The sequence below is a fragment of the Phyllostomus discolor genome, chromosome 1, assembly GCF_004126475.2.
Source record: "Phyllostomus discolor isolate MPI-MPIP mPhyDis1 chromosome 1, mPhyDis1.pri.v3, whole genome shotgun sequence".
Classification (NCBI taxonomy): domain Eukaryota; kingdom Metazoa; phylum Chordata; class Mammalia; order Chiroptera; family Phyllostomidae; genus Phyllostomus; species Phyllostomus discolor.
The window spans coordinates 103,409,205-103,428,974 of NC_040903.2; the positions used below are offsets into that span (position 1 = coordinate 103,409,205).

At 37.8% G+C, this 19,770-nt stretch overlaps 1 protein-coding gene across 1 annotated transcript in view; it reads left to right on the plus strand.

Annotated features, from left to right (window-relative positions):
- The window catches only part of WDFY3 (WD repeat and FYVE domain containing 3), a 243,909-nt gene that overhangs the window by 49,157 nt on the left and 174,982 nt on the right, over window positions 1-19,770 (plus strand). The window contains 1 exon segment of the mRNA XM_028505686.2: window positions 16,413-16,623. Within this exon segment, the coding sequence (XP_028361487.2) occupies window positions 16,413-16,623 (211 nt within the window).

Below are 19,770 nucleotides of genomic sequence, written 5' to 3' on the forward strand. Positions count from 1 at the left end.
GGCAGTGAAAAATCAGAGGAGGCTATTTCAGGGAGAGGAAAGACCATGTGGGACAAGCATCAAGGGTGTGAAATCCCTCGGTGTATTCTGGAACAGCAGTTTAGGTGGTGGAGTGTGAGCATAGAATCAGGGGAGTGGGACTGCAGAAGATAACTTCAGAATTAGATACACAGCAGATTTTGAGGAGCCTCTTATGCCTTGAAAAGTGTTTTGATTCTGTCCCACTTCAAGCACTTGTGTCACTTTTAAGAACAGCTATATACTGATCTGTTTGGGATTTTAGAAAAATGAATATAGCTACACTGCAGAGGGGCTAAAAACTGGAGTTGGTTCTCTCGCACCAGATACTTAAGGAATTAAATTTCAATAATGCTGTTGTTCAGAATCTATTTAGAATATTTTCCCCGTAATCAACTGCAGTCTACAATGCATACTTTTGATTATTAGTGGTGAATTCTCAATCTTTTGAAAGGACTTGATGTTTAGTAATAGGCAGAAGTTTTGGAGGAAGTTTAGAAACTAGACAAATGAGCAAGCTGAGTAATTCCATTTTTGGTAAAACCTGATATATGATGACACTGAATTTCAGATGTATCTTAGAGAATGCTCTGAAAGCAGTCTTTAAAGAGGAATTTTAAAAAGGGTTTTGAGCCATGTCAGCACATTATGTGTACATAGCCTTCTAAGATCACTAATTGTTAAAGCACAATTTATATGAATGTATACATTTTGGTATTTTGAGAAAACAAAAAGTACAAAAATTCATAATTAAAGCCTTCATTACTGTACAATCAATCTGTGCAGAAGCCAACATTTACTTTACCAGTCTTGTTTTTTTGTTGTTATTATTTTATTACCTTTTCCACTTGTGAGCTTTCACTAATACAGTTCTACACAATGTTTTGCATTTGTCATTTTCCTTTTATCACTTTCAGATCACAGCACATATTCCAGCTTTTTCAGTAATGATAGGTTGTTGGGATGGGAAGCTGACTTCCTCTCATACGTTCTTGTTCTCAGCATTTTGCTGATGCATCAGTTCCCTCTGGAAGATGCTGGCTTATTACCTTTGTTTTGTCATCATCTGCTTACTAGCCAAAACTAACCATTAAGTAATGTTGTTGTTTTTCTTTTCTGCCCCTGACTTCACATTCATAGTCCTTATTTTCTGAATTTATACTTAACTTTTTGCTGAATACTTTAAAAAATACACTATGGGATATCTAACACCTCCCAACAAAAATGATCATACAGTATTGGTTGTTTACTTTTTCAGTAAAAAAAAATGAATTTAAACAAACCATAAGTAACAAAGTTGTCTTTTAAGCCTACTTGTTTTAAAATAAAGAATTTAAAGAAAATTCTCCCCCTCTTTGGCTTGTTTTAAATGACCTTATCTTTGGATTGAGCTGCCTGTAATTAATTCATCTTCTAAACTTTTATTGGTCATTTTCTTATTTCTTTATTAATCGCTTATTGTCTGTCTCTTATTTTATTTGCCAAGTACTGTACTGCAATAGATATTGGGGGAGAAAGGTGACTAGGGCATGATCATTGCCTTTCATAATCTCATAGTATTTGTCCAGTGTTGAAAAAAGACAAACAAAATAGTTACGTACCAATGTGAGGAATGCTATGATAAAGATATGCACAGGATTGTATGGGAACAAAGGGAAAGATCTGGGAATGTTTTCTACAAGAGGGACAGTTGAGCTGAGATTTTTGTTTTTTAATTTTTCTTTTAGGTTTTACTGATTTTTTTTTTTTTTTTGAGAGAGAGAGGGGAAGGGAAGGAGAGAAACATCTTTGTGCCAGAGAAACATTGATCCATGCCCCTTGCACCCCCCAGCCAGGGACCTGGCGAGCACCACAGGCATGTGCCCTGCCCAGGAATCAACCTGTGACCTTTCAGTTTGCAAGATGAACCTCCACCTACTGAGCCACACTAGTCAGGGCTGAGCTGAGATTTAAAGGGTGATTAGTAGTAATCCACTAAATGTAGAATTGCTAGAGGGGAAGGAGCCCCCAAGAAGAGGGTTCAGGGTATGTGAAAGAACAAATATGAAGACAATGCAAAGGAACCTGCGTGAGACAAGGTGTGGGTAGAGGAAAGTGGAAAGGTGGGAGATGAACAGAGTTAGATTCAGGCCTGGGCCTGGTAATCAAGAGCCTTGAATCTGTGCTTTCCCTTAAAGCTATGGTAATCACTCCTACATTCACTTGTTTCTGCTGTGTAATGAATCCTCAGCTAGGTGTTAAGGATTTGGAGAGCACAGTCTACTTGCAGTTCAATGAGAGATACAGAAAGAAATGATGGTTACTTGAGCAAGTTGTTAATTTTTAATTTAGAATATATGGTTGTGAATATAATTTTTGGACATGTTTAAGAATTTCAGTGTTTACAAACTATGTAGACTTTCTATAGGATATGAACTAAGATACAGAAATTATAATCTTTTTAAAAAATGTTATGTATAATATGTAAGTTTTGTGAGGAATAGTAAAACTAGCACATCCAGAATGTAGAATATCTGTGTAGAAAATGTGTTGCCACTGCAAAACCATAGATTAAGTCTTTTAACATTTAGTGCCCATCACGTTCTATGAACTAGGGATACCAAGTTAGTAAGATTTGATTCCCGAGAGTTCTGGCCAAGATGGAGGCTAGTAGAAACCCTTTGCTTCCTCACACAACCAAAAAGGATTAACAACCAATCTAAAAACAATAAACAACCAGAAGGGCCAGAGAATCAAACTGCATGGAAATCCAACAACCACAGGATTAATGAAAAAGTCAACCAGAACAACTAGACCAGTAAGAACCCACAGCGCAGCAGCGGACCGCGAGGGTCGTGCTGGCCAAAGGTGAAACAGGCTGAGTTGACTGTGGACAGGGGTTGCTGCAGTGGGGGAAACTCTCAGTCTCACAGGAGAGTCTGTTGAAAAGTGGGCTAGGGACGAGCAGGAGAGCTGCACTGTTCTCTCTCTCTGGCCCCTCTGCCACATGCGGCCCTGCAGTGCAGCAAAGAGGGTTGCCCTGCCTGGGTGAATACACCAAGTCCTTATTATATGAATACCCTTAGGTAAGGATCTGTCCCCTTACAACTTATCAGGTGTGCCAAGATAAAGAAATTTGACTCAAGTGAAAGAACAGAGCAAAACTTTAGAAAGAGAGCTAAGCAATGAGGAGATAGCCAACCTATCTGATGGAGAATTTAAAACCCTGGTAATCAAAATGCTCACAGAACTGATTGAGCTTAGCCAGACAATGAAAAAACAAATGCAAGATACCCAAAATGAAATAAAGCAAAATATTCAGGGAACTAGCAGGGACAGGAAGGAAACGAGGACTCAAAGCAGTGATTTGGAACAAAAGGAAGAAATAAACATCCAACTGGGACAGAATGAAGAAACAAGAATTCAAAAAAAGTGAAGAGAAACTTATGAACCTCTGGGACAGCCTGAAACATTTCAATACCTGAATTATAGGGATGCCAGAAGGAGAAGAACAACAGCAAGAAATTAAAAACTTACTTGAACAAATAATGAAGGAAAACTTCCCTAGTCTGGCGAAGGAAATAGACTTCCAGGAAGTCCAGGAAGCCCAGAGAGTCCTGAAGAAGTTGGACCCAAAGAGGAACACACCAAGGCGCATCATCATTAAGTTACTCATGATTAAAGATAAAGAGAGAATCCTAAAAGCAGCAAGAGAAAAGGAGACAGACAGTTATCTACAAAGGAGTTCCCGTCAGACTGTCAGCTGATTTTTAAAAAGACCTTACAGTCAAGAAGGGCTGGAAGGAGTATTCAAAAGTCAAGAAAGGCAAGGGCCTACATCCAAGATTATTTTATCCAGCAAAGTTATCATTTAGAATGGAAGGGCAGGTAAAGTGCTTCCCAGATAAGGTCAAGTTAAAGGAGTTCATCATCACCAAGCTCTTACTATATGAAATGTTAAGGGGGTTTATCTAAGAAAAGGAAGATAAAAACTATGAACAGTAAAATAACAACAAACTTAACAACTATCAACAAATGAACCTAAAAGAAAAGAAAAACAATGAAAACAAAAACTAAGCAAACAACCAGAATCAGAGAAATGGAGATCACAGGGAGGGATTTCAGTGAGGAGGTGGGAAGGGAGGAATAGGGGGTAAAAGGTACAGAGAAGAAGCATAATTGGAAGGCATAAGATAGATGGGGAGAGATAAAAAAATGGTATAGGAAACAAAACTCAAAGAACTTAATTGTACAATACATGGACATGAATTAAGTGGGAGAATGCTGGAGGGTTGGGGGTGCAGGGCGGAGGGGGGATAAAGGGAGAAAAATTGGGAAAACTTTAGTGGTATAATCAATAAAAATACTTTAAAAAACAGATTTGGTTCCCACCACTGAGGAAATTATAAGTGGAAGATTTACTGGTATAGGTTTGTTGGTTGGTTGCAGTAGAATAATAGCAGTAGTGGCTGTCACTTATTGAGCACCTGTGCCAGTTCCATGCAGTAACTCGTTTGGTGAGTAACACTACAACACTGTAGGATACATTCTGGTGGTTACTGGCTTTGAAGTCACGTAGTTGGGTGCAAAGCCTGTATAACCACTAAGCTGTTGGACCATCTCTCTGAATGATGAACATTTTATGACAGACTGTGACTGAAGTACTGTGGTAGGATGAAAGATAGGACTACAAACTCTGCCTGGAAGTTTGGAAAAGATTTTTCTGAGGCAACTTATTGCTTAGTCAGTAGGAAAAGCCAAGGAGTGGGGCATCCTTGGCAGAAGGAACAGCATATACAAGCACACAGAAAGCTCAAGAACTCAGTAAGGCTGGGAGATGCTTCCTGTGTACAATGCATAATTTAGTGAAATTGGTGGTTTAGTGAGAGGAGGCTGGAGATACAAATGGGGCCAGAGTGTCTGAGAACTTAGGTATTAGATTAAGGTGCTTCAATTTGTTCTTGGGCAATAGGGAATCAACAGATTTTAAATTGGAGAAGTGCTATGATACTTGTTTTGTTTTGCAGGAGAAAACTGAAGAACTGTAGGGAAAGTGCATTCAAGACAAGGATGCCAGTCATATTCTAGTGAGATTGAAACTAATATTATCAACTGTTTTGCAGAACCAGGTTTAGGTTTTCTTGGTTTTTCTGTTTTTGTGATTTCATCATTGATTTGTTGCCCTCATTTGTTATTATTTCTTCTGCTTCCTTTACCCTTATATAGCTACACATTTCCCTCTAAAAACACCTTTCACTTCATATTATACATATTGTTAAGTTATAGTTTCACTTACTTTGAAATGTTTTTAAATTTCTCTTGACACATCTTTGACTCATTTGTTATTTAGCTGTGTGTTGTTTAGTTTCCAAATATTTGGGGCTTTTCCAACCATCTTTTGTTACTGATTTCCTGTTTAATTCCATTGTAATCTAAAAGCATATTTTGTGTGGTTTCTATTCTTTTGAATTTGTAAGGTGTGGTTATGGCCCTAGGTGTGACCTGTCATGGTGAATGTTCCATGTTAGTTTGAAAAGAATATGTGTTTTGTTGTTCATTGGAATGTTCCATAATATCAATAATTTTTACTAGTATTTGTCTGCCTTCAAATAACACTTTATCACTGAGGTATAATGTGTGTGGGCATTCCCACACACACACTTAGGTTCCCAGTTCCTCTACTTCATCCTTTCGACATTGCTGTTATTCATCTTACTAATTTGTAAACTGTGATCGCCCAATACATTGTTACTATTATTACTTTAAAAACAATTTTTAGATCAGTTAAGGATAATGAAAGATTTTATTTTACCTTCATTTATTCCTTTGATTGAGAAAATCTTTATTGTTCTTTACTTTTGAAGGATAATTTCATTGGATATAGAATTCTAGGCTGATAGGGTTTTCTTCCAGCATTTAAAATATTTTCTTCCATTCTCTTCTGGCTTGCATGTTTGGATCAGAAATCCACTGTAATATTTATCCTTGTTCTTTTCTAGATACAGTGCTTCCCTTCCCCTATTGTTTCCCGTACCCCTTTTCATGATTTCTGAAAAAGGGTACGGGAAACAATATTTTTGATTTTCTGTTGCATATGGTATGCCTAAAAGTAGTCTTTTAGGTGTTTATCTTAATATTCTCTTAGCTTCCTGTATCAGTGGTTTGGTGCCTGTCATTAATTTTACAAAGTTCTAAGCCATTATTACTACAAATATTCCGCTTCTCCCTTCTCTCCTTTTGGAAGTTTCTGTTGATTTATTTTAAAGCTTACTGATTCTTTCCTTGGCCATGTCCAATCTGTTATTGAGCCCATCAAAACATTCTTTGTCTTTGTTAACATTGTTTTTAATTTCTAGTATTTACTTTCTTTTGTTTCTTAGAGCCTTGTTGTTGTGGTTGCAAAGTGTGGGAGAGGGAAACTTTTTATAATCATTTGATTAAATTTCAGTGTTTTAGTGGGCTTGTGACCCTGGGCTATTGCCATCCCCCCAACCCTCTTAGGTGAGACTGGAAGGCTGGTGGGGCAGGGTTGGGACAATGCCCTTCCCTCAGGGGAGACAAGGTAAAGTGTTTTACCTGGGAGAGTAAGAAGGTCCTTGTGGAGCATTTCACAATGATTACTCTTCCCCTCTACCTGCCAGAGCCAGCAGAGGATCTTTCTCAGATTCCTTTCTGTGAGAATCTCTGGCGGGGTGCCTGGAGATGCAACCCAGGGAAGCTGGGGGAAGGCCCTAGGACTGGCCCCCAGGAGTTTCTCTCACACGGTAGCCCCCTGTCAGTCTCCAATTCATCAGTTACCATGGAAGTGTTCCTACCAGTTTATCTCTAGATTCCATGTCTTTTCAGATTTCAGGGGAGGGTTTGCCCTCCAGTGTTTGTTCTCTGATGGGTTCAGGAAGGATCTTTGCTTCCAGGTTTATTCAGCTCACTCTTGTTTAAGGACCAGAGTGATGACTTCTAAGCTCTTTACATTTTGGTGCTGGAACCCTGATTTTTAAAATTTAACTTTTTTCCTCCTAAATTTTAAGAATTGTATTATTCCATAATGCAGATATACCACGAGTTACCTATGTACCTGTTAAAGGACTAGCCTATTTCTAACTTTACATTACTACAAACAAGTAACGTACAATACAGTAAACCACTTTATACTGTGTTGCTGTGAATAACTTCCTGGAAGATGTCTTAATTAGATTGAGAGTAAGTATGTTGATACTATCAGATCTCCCCAAATAAAGACTGGATTTCCATTCTAATCAAGAGTGTGTACATTTCCATTTTTCCTATTCTTACTAGTATTTTATAAATCCTATTAGTTTTTGCCAAACTGATTAGCAGACAGTTGTACGTTGTTTTTATTTGCATTCCTCTGATTATTAGTGATTTTAAGTACTTTTTCATATATGTGTTGTGTTGCATTTCATATGTGTAGCATTTTTACTGGGAATAGTCTTATTTCTATTTCTTTCTTTTCTATCAGGCTGTTGATGTTAAGAGTTCCATGGATAGTATAGTTGTTAATACTTTGTTATAAGGATTGCTAATATTTTTGCTTATTTGTTGCCTATCTTTTTACTTAGTGGTATTTTTAGCAATATATCTATCTTCTTATCTTTTAAGAAAAATTCATCCTAAATTAAAAGTAATTTATATTTGCTTTGAACATTTTATCATATTTACATTTAGATCTTTAAACCATTTGGAATTAATTTTTCTTCCAAATGAAGAAATATTAGCTTTTGTTTATGGAAATAATAATTTTAGAAAATTATAAATTGATGTTGTAACCAGTCTGCGGAGTTGTAGAATTTTTTCCACAGTATCCAGCAACCCAAAGTTAGAAATGGAGAAATTATGTGTTGGGCTTCATCCAGGCATGAATAATGGTTGGGAATGTGTATAGCCCAGGAGGCCAAGGGAATTAAAGGCCCCATTGAGATTGTTATTGAAGAGATTAAAGGAGGTTTGATCTATTCTGAAGAACAAGCGAACTGGGAGAAGTCAAGAAAAATAGGTGATTCCAGCACAGATCACAAATTTAGGGAGTATGAAAGGTGGAGTGATTGAAAATAACTCAGAGGGAGATTTCAGAACTTGATGGTTTGAAAATAGAGAAATACATAGTGGTGAAAGGTCTGGGATATGGCCCTGAGACTTGTAGTCCTGCTAATATGCATCTCACTCCTGAGGGTGGGTCTCCCCTGCACCACTGCCATCCACTGAGGATACTGATAAGTGATCACAGAGCTGATGGACTCCAAATAGAGGTTAGCAGACATGCAGAGAATGCAAAATGTGTCACTATATTAGGCAGTCACAAATTAAAGGAACATTGTGCTACAAAAACTCTTTTGAAGGTCTTATACAGAATTTCGAACACAATTTGTGTGAACATACATTTTCAGAGAATAGTAGAGCTTTCAGGTCAACTTACAATAAGTTTATTCCATAATATAATTTAATTGTGGTATGTTAATCATATCAAATAACCTAACTGCCATTTAACTGTTAGGGGCCCCCAAACCAGTAGTGGGGCCCAAGAAGGAGGGGTTCTAAAAAGGTGTCAGATGGCAAAAGTGGTTACTCGGAAATCATAACTAAGTGTTTTTAAATGAAGGCATATTGCTTTTGAACTTGGAATAAATTTTTATCTATAAAGATGGAAAAATAAGCACATGGAAAAGATACTTTGAGAAATTGTTCAGTTTGGTATACAAGTTCTGTCTAGAAAAAAGTTCAGCCATTGTTAATGTAACAAGATTGGTTTGTGTGACATCAGTGTAACCTGGCAGCCAAGGAGAGTGACTGGAATGCACATGTGTGAACAATGAGGACTTCACTGTACTGGTCAGTGGGGACAGTAGATGCCATTGAAGTGAGCTTGTGTACGGTGTGGCCACTATATTCAAAGTGACTGAGCAAGTACAGCAACAAATCTGCATCACATTTTGCACTAAACTTGAACATTCCTCTGTGGAAACTATTCAGATGATTCAGACAGCTGCAGTTACTGGCAACTGGTGATTAGAAGCTTTATCAGGACAACATGCCTGCTCATGCATCATGTCTCCTGCAGAGGTTTTCTGGCAAAACATCAAATTACTGAGGTGACCCACGCCCCCTATTACCCAGATTAGGTGCCCTGATACTTCTGGCTTGCCCCCAGACTAAAATCACCTTTGAAGGGGAAGAGATTTCAGATGTTGATCAGATTCAGAAAAATACAGTGGGGCAGCTAATGGCTATGGGGAGAACTGTGTGAGGTCCCAAGGTGACTTTTGAAGGGGGCTGAGGTGTCATTGTCCTATGTACAATGTTTCTTGTCTCTTACCTTCTTCAATAAATGTCTCTTATTTTTTCGTGGTCCATGGCTGAATACTTTCTGGACAGGCCCCATATATAGGATGGTGGGGTCACACATGGGGTGGGAAGGGTAAGGGTGGGGTCACACATAGGTGAGGCTAAAATCTGATAATGACTCTTGTTGAAAGGCAAAAAGCAATATTTAGCAGGTAGAAATTTTAAATTCTAATTCAGGACTATCTACAGTTCTTTTTCAGTGTATATGTTAGATTGCTGCATTATAAGCCCAGTTTGTTGGGAGTCTCTCAAAGTTTTGCCTTTATGCTTAAAAAATATAAGAAGTTTTGCCTTTATTCTTCATAGTATGAGAAATAATAGGATTTTCCCCCAGAAAGTTTAAGAAAAAATTTAAAACCTGACCAATTACTTATAGTTCTTTAATGAAAGTATAAGACTTCCCTTAGCCATTTAATCTTATTTCTTTTCTCATGGAATTAAGGAGATACTTAGAAAATTAAGTATTTAGCTAAGCTACTCAAAGGCAGCTTGACAAATACATTTTTAAAATTTAGGCTATTTACTTGATTTATATCCTTCTGTAATTTAAATAATGACAAACTGTTTAAAGGATTTGGGGAGGACATGGTTAAAGTGTCTGGAATTTTCAGTCATTAACACAAGATATTAGAGTAAGAAATACTGCCTAGCTCATTGAGGTAATTATCTCATTGCTATTTAAATAACCCCCTGTTGGCAGTACAAACACTTTTGTGAAACAAAGTGCTGTTCTTATACACAATAATCTTCATAAATATTTTGAAAATCCCTAATAACATTATCCCCAAAATAATCGTTTTATTTGTCCTCATTATATTTTGCATATCTCTTCTGTATTGCTTTAGAAACCTCTTGTTGAGCATCCAACTAAGAAATAAATTTTCCCTTAATTGTTTTTTTTATTATTTTGTATGTCTCAAATATAGTATTGTACTATAAGGGCTTATGCCATTTCCTTTCTCTTGCTTAGATACTAACTAAAACTGTAACTAAAAAAATTAAAAAGAAATTTAAAAATTATTGAATGCAACTAATGTGTTTGACACTTTATAGAATTGATGTTATTTTTTGTGTGCGTTACAAAGAGTTTGTGAAAAAAGATTTTCAGATGAGAGACACCAAAGATTCAGGGGGCTTAAGAGCCTTTCACCTGAATTTACTTATCTTATATGGACATGTTTATACAGCTTTGACTAAAAAGTGCCTGGTTTTGTTTTGGTTTTTTTCCTAGTCTTTCACTCTTCAGGTAGTTCTTGTTCTGACTATGCTTTAAATATAAATTTTGAAGTGCAAACAAAGCAATGATTCAGCCAGCTGGTATGTTTATGTGTTTCTTAGGAGAGAGTGGGAGATCTTTTTCTGTCACCGAGATCGTCTGAGTAATTGTGAAGTAACTAAACCCATTTTGCTGGTTGATATCTATGGTTTTGTATCTGGTAAATATTAAATAACAACGGTGCAATAGCTTGATTACATCTAGTTGATGTTTGTCAATATGTAATCATGTGTTTTTTTTTAATTGGGATGGAAATTGATTAGTGTATATTCTGAAAAATCCGAAAGATTCCTTTCACATTCTAGTTGCTACTTGGTGCTAAATAATAAATATACTAGCATCAGAGTTTCCAAGAATTCTGTAATTTAAAATAAGCAATAAATATGAGTAAAATGGGGAAGGGCATTTGACCAGGAGTTAAAGGTTTGGATTCTCATACAATTCCTCCTTATTGTTCTTGTCTTGGGCCTCACTTAAAGGCAAATTAATCCTATGTTCAGCTGGCCCACTTATGTATGTTGCAATGAAGAGCAAAGGGAGGTAGTCTGAAAGTGCTTTGAAGTTTTCTGGATATAGAGTGATGCTTGATTTTTTTTTTTAATGACATAGATGCCTTTGAAAGCCGGGGAATCTCTTAGAAAAACCTTTTTGAAATATTGGAGGATCTTGAATTCCCTAATCCCTAACCACAGACTCCATATTATGAACTCTAGTTGCAGGCCAAGGAAAAAGAGTAGAGCTATGCATAATCTAAAATGTTAATTTACATTTTGTCATTTATTTCAAATTTTGTTCTTGTTCTGGGGATTTTCAGGACTATACATACCAGCACATAGCAGGCTATTTGAACGTATTTTTGAAATCTCTTATTTTTAAAAAATATTTGGAAGACTTGCCTGTTTTCCAAAAACAACCTTGAACTAGACCAACTTTTATTTGCCATTTTGTAGTTCAGAGGTTCCCCACGGCCTTTGCCTGTGTATCTAAGCATTCTCCCTTGCAGTTGGACCCCTTAGAGCCTATCAGGTGCTCTTTGCACAGCAGTCACCAGTCATGGAAAGGCCCTTGGCAGAGCTCTCAACAGAATCAGTCTTTCTGCTGCTTGTCTGTGATGAGTCCATCATGGCCTGCTGTTGCAGTCAAGGTACAGTGTATGAGCACATGCCTGTAGCCAAATATGTAATTCACTCAAAATTCCAAAGGATGCATGTTTAAGATGCTAGTTCTTCTTATAGTTAAAAAAAACAAATAATAGATAGATGTTTAGTAAATAAAGCTAGAGCCTTGTAGTATTTATTTATTTATTTATTTATTTATTTATTTATAGAAATGGCATACTGGCTTATGTGGTTATATATTGCATTGGCCAAAAAGTCTGTATGGGGTTTTTTTGGAAAATAAAAGACATTTTCATTTTCACCAGTAACTTTATTGATCTGGGCATTTTGAGTATGTCAGCTATCTATCTCCTATGTGGTATAATGTTAATTGTTCTTAATTAATGTATTGATTTGACTGCTATCAACTTCATCTTGCCTACCTGACCATGGAGCATCATCGTCCAATGAGGAATCTCCAGCACAAAACTTCGCAAACCCCCATTGACACATTCAGTCAGTGACAGTACCTTCTCCACATGCTGTATAAATCTATTTTTTTTATTTCAATTGCATTTTTACCTTTCTTGATATAATAAAGTACCATATGCCGAAAATGTTACATATTTTCTTCCATCTTCAATATTAAAATGGCTACACAAAAATTCACTAATTTTGATTTTTTTTATACATGCTGCTATGACAGCTGTCACAGTACAATCTAACAAAATTCTTTCGAATGAAATTAAAGACAACTAAGTGCATCTTACAGAAAAACTTAACGAACTATCATCAGGTTATTCCTGCTTTTCTACAGATTAAAAAAGCAAATTGCTTTTCTTCTAGATTCTTTTTTTTTTAATATTTTATTTATTTATTTTTAGAGAGGGAAGGGAGGGAGAGAGAGAGAGAGAGAGAGGGAGGGAGAGAGAGAGACAGACAGACAGACATCAATGTGTGGTTGCTGGGGGTTATCGCCTGCAACCCAGGCATGTACCCTGGCTGGGAATCGAACCTGGGACACTTTGGTTCCCAGCCCGCGCTCAATCCACTGAGCCATTCCAGCCAGGGCTTCTTCTAGATTCTTTATATCCATAATGTCCACCCAGCCTTCCTTATTTTTTTTGTAAGATATCCTATTTTTGCATCTGAAATTAGCTAACTGATGGCACAATTAGTGATAGTTTAAAAGGACTGACGATGCTTTTTGAAAACATAGTGTTATTGAATCTGTTATATATTCTAAACCAGTGGTTGATTTGTTTATTTATTTATTTCTTAACTTCAGCTCCGGCCAGGGATACATTTTGATGCAGTACACACAAAAAACCACCTTACCCAAAATGTTTTATGAAATAATAATTATGCTTACTATATATGTTGCAATGTCTTTTATTTCATTTTTAAAATACTCATCATGACCTCCTAAATGAATTTGCATGACCTACCAAAGAGTTTCAAACTATAGTTTGAAAATTGCTTCTTCAATTATATAATTTTCCATGTCGTCTTATGATTTGTAGAATATTGGAATATTGTTTTATTTAATTTATGTATTTTTAAACTATAACATAAGCTCTTTAGCAGGTACCAAAGGGTAATCCTGCATCTAGAAGTAAAATAAATTAAAAATAGAAAAACTTTGTGGGCTTTTTTTGCGGGGGGGAGTTCTTGGTTTGTATGTTTTGAGGCAAGGGTGAAATTTCTGTTCTTTTATTATTTTACATGTGCTTGGTTATTAAGCAATGTAGTAACAGTAAGATTTGTGATCCCTGTATTTGTTGAACCTGATAGGACTAACTTAATTGGAAGTCTAACTTAATTGGACTAACTAATTGGAAACATTTGTTACTTGTCCAGTTATTGTTTTACATTTAATGGTTTATAATTTTTAAATTATATTTTATTAATTACGCTATTACAGTTCTGATTTTTCTCCCCACAACACTGTTCATGTCTGTGGGTCATGAGTATAGGTTCTTTGGCTACTCCATCCCATACTGTACTTTACATTCCCATAGCTATTCTGTAACTTCCTATTTGTACTCTTAATCTCCTCATCTCTTCATCCATTCCACCAAACCCCCTTTCCCTGTGGCAACCATCAAAATGATCTGTATCCATAATTCTCTCTCTGTTCTTCTTGTTTTGCTTAGTTTTTTAATTCAATTGTTGATAGATGAGTATTTATTACCATTTTATTGTTCATAGTTTTTATCTTTTTCTTAAATCTCTTTTAACATTTCATATAATAATGGTTTGGTGATGATGAGCTCCTGTACTGTTTTCTTCTCTGGAAAGCTCTTTATCTGTCCTTTGATTCAAAATGGTAGCTTTGCTGCTAGGGCAATTTGGCTGTAGGTCTCAGCTTTTCATGACTTCGAATATTTCTTGCCAATCCCCACTAGCCTGCAAAGCATCTTTTGAGAAATCATCTCATGGTCTTATGGGAACTCCCCTGTAGCTAACTAACTTCTTTTCTCTTTCTGCTTTTCAGTAACCTTTGACATTTTAATTATGATATGTCTTGGAGTGGGCCTCTGTGAATCTGTCTTGTTTGGTATTCTGTGCTTCCTGGCCTTGCATGTCTATTTCCTTCACCAAATTAGGGAAGCTTTCTTTCATTATTTTTTCAAATAAGTTTCCAATTTGTTGCTCTTTTCTCCTTCTGGCACCCCTATGATGCAAATGTTGTCCCCCTTGAAGTTGTCCCAGAGGCTGCTTATACTTTCCTTACTTTTTTGGATTCTTTTTTCTTGTTGTTCTGATTGGTTGTTTTTTGCTTCCTTGTGTTCTAAATCATTTATTTGATTCTCACTTTCATCCACTTTACTGTTGCTTCCCTGTAAATTGTTCTTTATTTCAGTTAGTGTATCCTTTATTTCTGACTGGCTCTTTTTTATGCTATTGCGGTCCTCACTTGGTTCCTTGAGCATCCTTATAACCAGTGTTTTGAACTCTGCATCTGATCGATAGCTTATATCCATTTAGTTTAGCTCTTTTTCTGGAGTTTTGATCTATTCTTTCATTTCAGACTTGTCTCGTTGTTTTGGCAGCCTCCCTGTATTTGTTTCTGTGTATTAGGTGGAACTGCTTTGACTCCATATCTTGGTAGTGTGGCCTAATGTAGTAGATTTCCTATAGGATCCAGTGGCACAGCCTCCCCTATCACCTAGGCTGGGTACTACTCAAGGTGCACTCTTTGTGTGGGCTGAGTACATGCCCTCTTATAGTTGAGCCTTGGTTGCTGTTGGCAGGTGAATAGGCCAGTCAGCTGCAAGGATTGGCTGTGACCATGTACCACCAATCTCTGCCTTCTGTGGAGCATCAGCTGTGCAGAGGGAGGGTGGTGGTGGTCCAGTGTGGTCTGTAGCTGTCCACTGGGTGTGTAGGCCAAGGTCATCCCCGACTTGTGTTTTTTCCAGGGCCTCCCTGCCTGAGCCACAAAGCAACCTGAGATGGCTGCTGCTTGTGGGAAGCAAATCTGAGGGGAAGCAAAGCTGTGAATCTAGGCTGGCTACTGCTTGTGCCAGGCCTGGGGCTCACTGAATCCACCTGTTGCCTGTTTGATAGGATTTAGGACACAGGTGGCAAACACCAACCCCACAGGCCGAATCCAGCCCTCCACCTTGTTTTTACCCAGCTGCAGTGCAGAGCTCTCACTTAACTGTTATGGAGTAGTTACATTTATACAGTCCTAAAATTACATTCGGACTTTGAAGGCAACCACAAGGCTGATGTGGCCCCCAGGGAAAAGGAGTTTGACACTCCTGATTTAGGAAGTTGTGAAGCATGAGACAAGACCAGCCTTCATATAGAAAAGTAGCTTGGGTGGGACCATAAGTTGGGTGGGGTGGAGTCTCAGGTATGGCACCAGCTTTCTGGCTCTGTAGGCAAAGGGTTTAGAAAAGGGACCATGGCCTCTGCTCTCCCTGATGCCAGATACTTCCATTCCTCCCTTTACGTCAGTGGTGCCTTTCCAGCGGCTACCCTGGTGCTAGGACTCAGAGGAAGTGAGTCTGAGGAAGTGAGTCTGTGTGTGAGGAACTGCTTAGGGTTCTAGAAGTTTCTTCTACCAACTCCCACTGGTTTTTACAGTCAGAAGTTGTGGGTACTTATCATGCTGACACTGGAACCCTGGGATGGGGGAACTGGTGTGGGTCTGGGACTCCTCGCTCCCAAGATATACCTCTCGAATTTCTATCCACCACATGTGGGTAAGAGACGGGCCTGTTCTGCATTCACACCCCTCCCGCCAATCTGGATGGATGTGGTTTCTTTCATTCTATAGTTGTCAGAGTTCCATTCAACTCGATTTCTGACAGTTCTGAGTGATTATTATTCTATATTTTAGTTGTGCTAAGTTGTGCTTTAGTTGTGGTTGTGCTAAGAAGCTAGCCATATTTGCCTATGCCACCATCTTGCCTGGAAGTCCTAATGGTTTGCATTTATATAAATTGTGTCAAAGCTAGTAGGATACTTGAGTGTCATATCATAATTTATCTTTTAGGGAAATTTATCAGAATTATCTTTGCCTTTCTACCTTTTCTTTTAAAAGAAGTAGAAAAAATATTTTAGTCAAAATTTCCTATTTTTTAGACTTTTTATGAGCTCGTTATGCATGTTTAACCTGATCAAGATAATGACATTGTGACTTGTTCTTGGTTAACATCTTCCAACAGGATTAGAAGTGCTTACCACCAACCTGCCAAGATGAACATGGTGAAGAGGATCATGGGTCGGCCAAGGCAGGAGGAGTGCAGTCCTCAAGACAACGCCTTAGGACTGATGCACCTCCGCCGTCTCTTCACTGAGCTGTGCCACCCTCCTCGGCACATGACTCAGAAGGAACAAGAAGAGAAGCTGTACATGATGCTGCCAGTGTTTAACAGGGTAAGTCTAGGTTGCAAGCACACTTTCCAGGACTGGGTGGCACTGCCAGAATCTTAAGGTTATAATAAGTCACAGGTAGGAAAAATGATACAGTGAATTACTTTTTAAGAAACTTGATGTTTTCATTCCCTCCTTTCAGTTTGCTATAAAGCAGTGTGACTTGATGTGAGACCTAGTCAAAATGAACTCTATTTAGCTTTAACAGACAAAAGGAAGTCTGAGCACTTTGTAAAAGTTTCCTCTAATGATTGAGTTTGGGAGAATGGATAGATTATAAATTATCATTTGTTATTTCTAGTTTTTAATGATTTTATTTCTTTATTTCTAGAGGGAGGGGAAAGGAGGGAGAAAGAGGAGAGAAACATCAATGTGTGGTTGCCTCTTGCACTCCCCTTACTAGGGACCTGGCCTGCAACTCATGCATGGGCCCTGACTGGGAATTGAACCAAGCAGCCTTTGGTTTGTAGGCTGGCACTCAGTCCACTGAGCCACACCAGGCAGAGAGCCATTCATTTTTTGAAGTGACCATTTATCCCAACTAATGGTGCAGTTGCCCGAGGGCTTTGTACACTTTTAAAGAATCATCTCAAGCCCTGGCTGGCGTAGCTCAGTGGATTGGGCGCGGGCTGGGAACCAAAGTGTCCCAGGTTCGATTCCCAGCAAGGGTACATTCCTGGGTTGCAGGCCATAACCCCCAGCAACCGCACATTGATGTTTCTCTCTCTCTCTCTCTCTCTCTCTCTCCCCCTCCCTCCCTTCCCTCTCTAAAAATAAATAAAATCTTAAAAAAAAAAAAAAAAAAACATAGTTATAAAAAAAAAAAAAAAGAATCATCTCAGTTTTCTTTGTTGTTAGGCAGGTTTTCTATCAGAAATTGAAAAAGGATAGTTATAGGCCCTGGAGAATCTAAAATAGAGTTAATGTTTTATTGTATTTTAGTTGATTATAGGTAGCCATCTTGGTGAGGATTTTTAAAATAATTTTTAAGTTTTAACAAAGGTGTACAAGTACAGAGTTTAAAAAGTCAAGTAGTTCCACAGGCTAATGGATGCCCTACCGCTCTCCACTGCTAATTGCTGCCGTCACTTTGAGCTCTTTCAGCTTTTAAATAACATATTTTACTGCTTTTTTTCTTGATTATTCAGTCTTAATTGATTTCCTACTGAGGAATATAAAAACTAGTACATATCACCCTCCTTATCCTTTCCATATAGTATACCATTTGTTTAAACAGTATTTTGTGTTTATCTTTTACTGATCATGAAGTAAATAGTATTCATGGATGGACTACAGGTAGTATACCACCATTATTTTTCCACTTTTGTAGAATTTGTGTCCTCTAGACTTCATATTATAACTGTCTTCATTTCTGTCTTTTCTGCATGTCTCTGTTTCTCTTTCTCTCCCATCTCTGTCTTTCTCTCCCTCACATTCCTCTTTCTCTTTCCCGTCTTTCTCTTCCCTATCTATCTTCCTATTTCTCTTGCTCTTGTTCTGTCTGTTTTTCCTTCTATCTCTGCTTCTCTTTACCTTCCCTGTTCGGTCTCTATCCCCAACGCTGCCTCTCCTTCTCTTTCTGTGCCTTCTGTCTTTATCCCACGTCTGTCTTTTGCTCCCCCCACTATCTGTCTTTCTCCCTGTCTCTCTTGCTCCCCCTCTTTTGTTGTCTCTTCTAATTCCCGTTTCTCTCTCCCCATCTCTATCTTTTCCCTTCACTCCCGGCCTCCCTTGAATCTGTTTCTCTCCCTGTGATGATGCCTTTGTCTCTACCCCATCTCTGACTCATTGTCTCCCTTCCAGTCTCACTTGGTCTCTATGTTGTTTATTCTCTATGTGTTAGTGTTCTTGCCTGAAATTTTCTAGGCTTTTTTTTTTCTTAGTATTTTAAAATTTTACTGAGGCTGCATGATGACTCTTCTTAATCAAAAAAGTTTAACCCTGGGGAAATATTTTGAAATACTTCTTTGTTAACCTCCCCATTGTTTTATGTTTCCTTTTCTGGAACTCTTTATCAGTCATGTTAATTCTTCTAGATTAACCTTATGTTATATTTTTATTTTCCTTGAATCCTTCCTTTTATTCTTCTAAAACTGTGTAGTATCTGAAACTGTGTAGGACATCCTTCTGAAAATATTAAAAGTTTTTAAAATGTTTCTTAAGGTTCTTACATTGTTCTTTTTCCAAATTCCTTTTTTTCTTTTTTGGTGTATGTTATTTTCTTTCATGCCACAGTAACCTTCAGCTGTGTGATGATAATTGTCCATACATAGTCTAATCTTATAAAGCTAAAGTGTAATGAGGAAGATAAACATATAATTGTGCTGGAGAAGAAGTAAGCACAACAACGGATAATATAACAACAACAAAGAAATGTAGCATCAGAGACACGGGAGGATATAGCAGCCTTGCAAAGAGAGTTGTCTAAAAGTGTGGGGGTCAGGGAAGGGAAGCTTCCCTCAAGAATGTGATAGAATTCTAAGCATTAGCCAGATTGGAATTAACTGGGCTAAATTAACCAAGAAGGTAATTATGAAAGAAGTTAAAGCATGAGTCAAGGTAAAAGGCAACAAACATTTTAATATGTGCTGGTGTCTATAAGTATGCCAAGGAGTTGATTTTATGTCAGGGAGGGGCAAAAAATAAGACTGTCAAGATGGATAGGAGGTATACTTTTACTCATCCTTTCCCTGGAGGCATGCAGAGCCAATGAAGTATTGTAAGCAATAGAATAAGCAAGTAGAGGGGGCCAAGACAAGGTTTTCTCTGTGGTTTCTAATTTGGGAAACTGGGTAGATGTTTCCCAGTATCTGAGAAAGAAAGTTTTAGGGGATAGATTCAGTATGGGGCATGGAGTCTGGATGATTTGTTAGCTTCCCTGGCAAAGGTATTCAATAGACAGTTAGAAAGGAGTTGGCTGGGCACATATTTTTGGGACTCATTGGCAAAGATGTGGTCATTGAAACCCCGGAGGGGGACAAAAGATTACTCATGGTTCATACTGCTAAGTGAGAAGGGCAGCAAGGTAAGGATGAACCATGGAGAATATGAATGTTAAATGAAAGAAGGGGAACCCATAAAGGATACAGAACAGGAGCTGGTCCCAGCAGTACAAAAAGGATCAGGAGAGGGTGGTTATAGAGCTTGAGA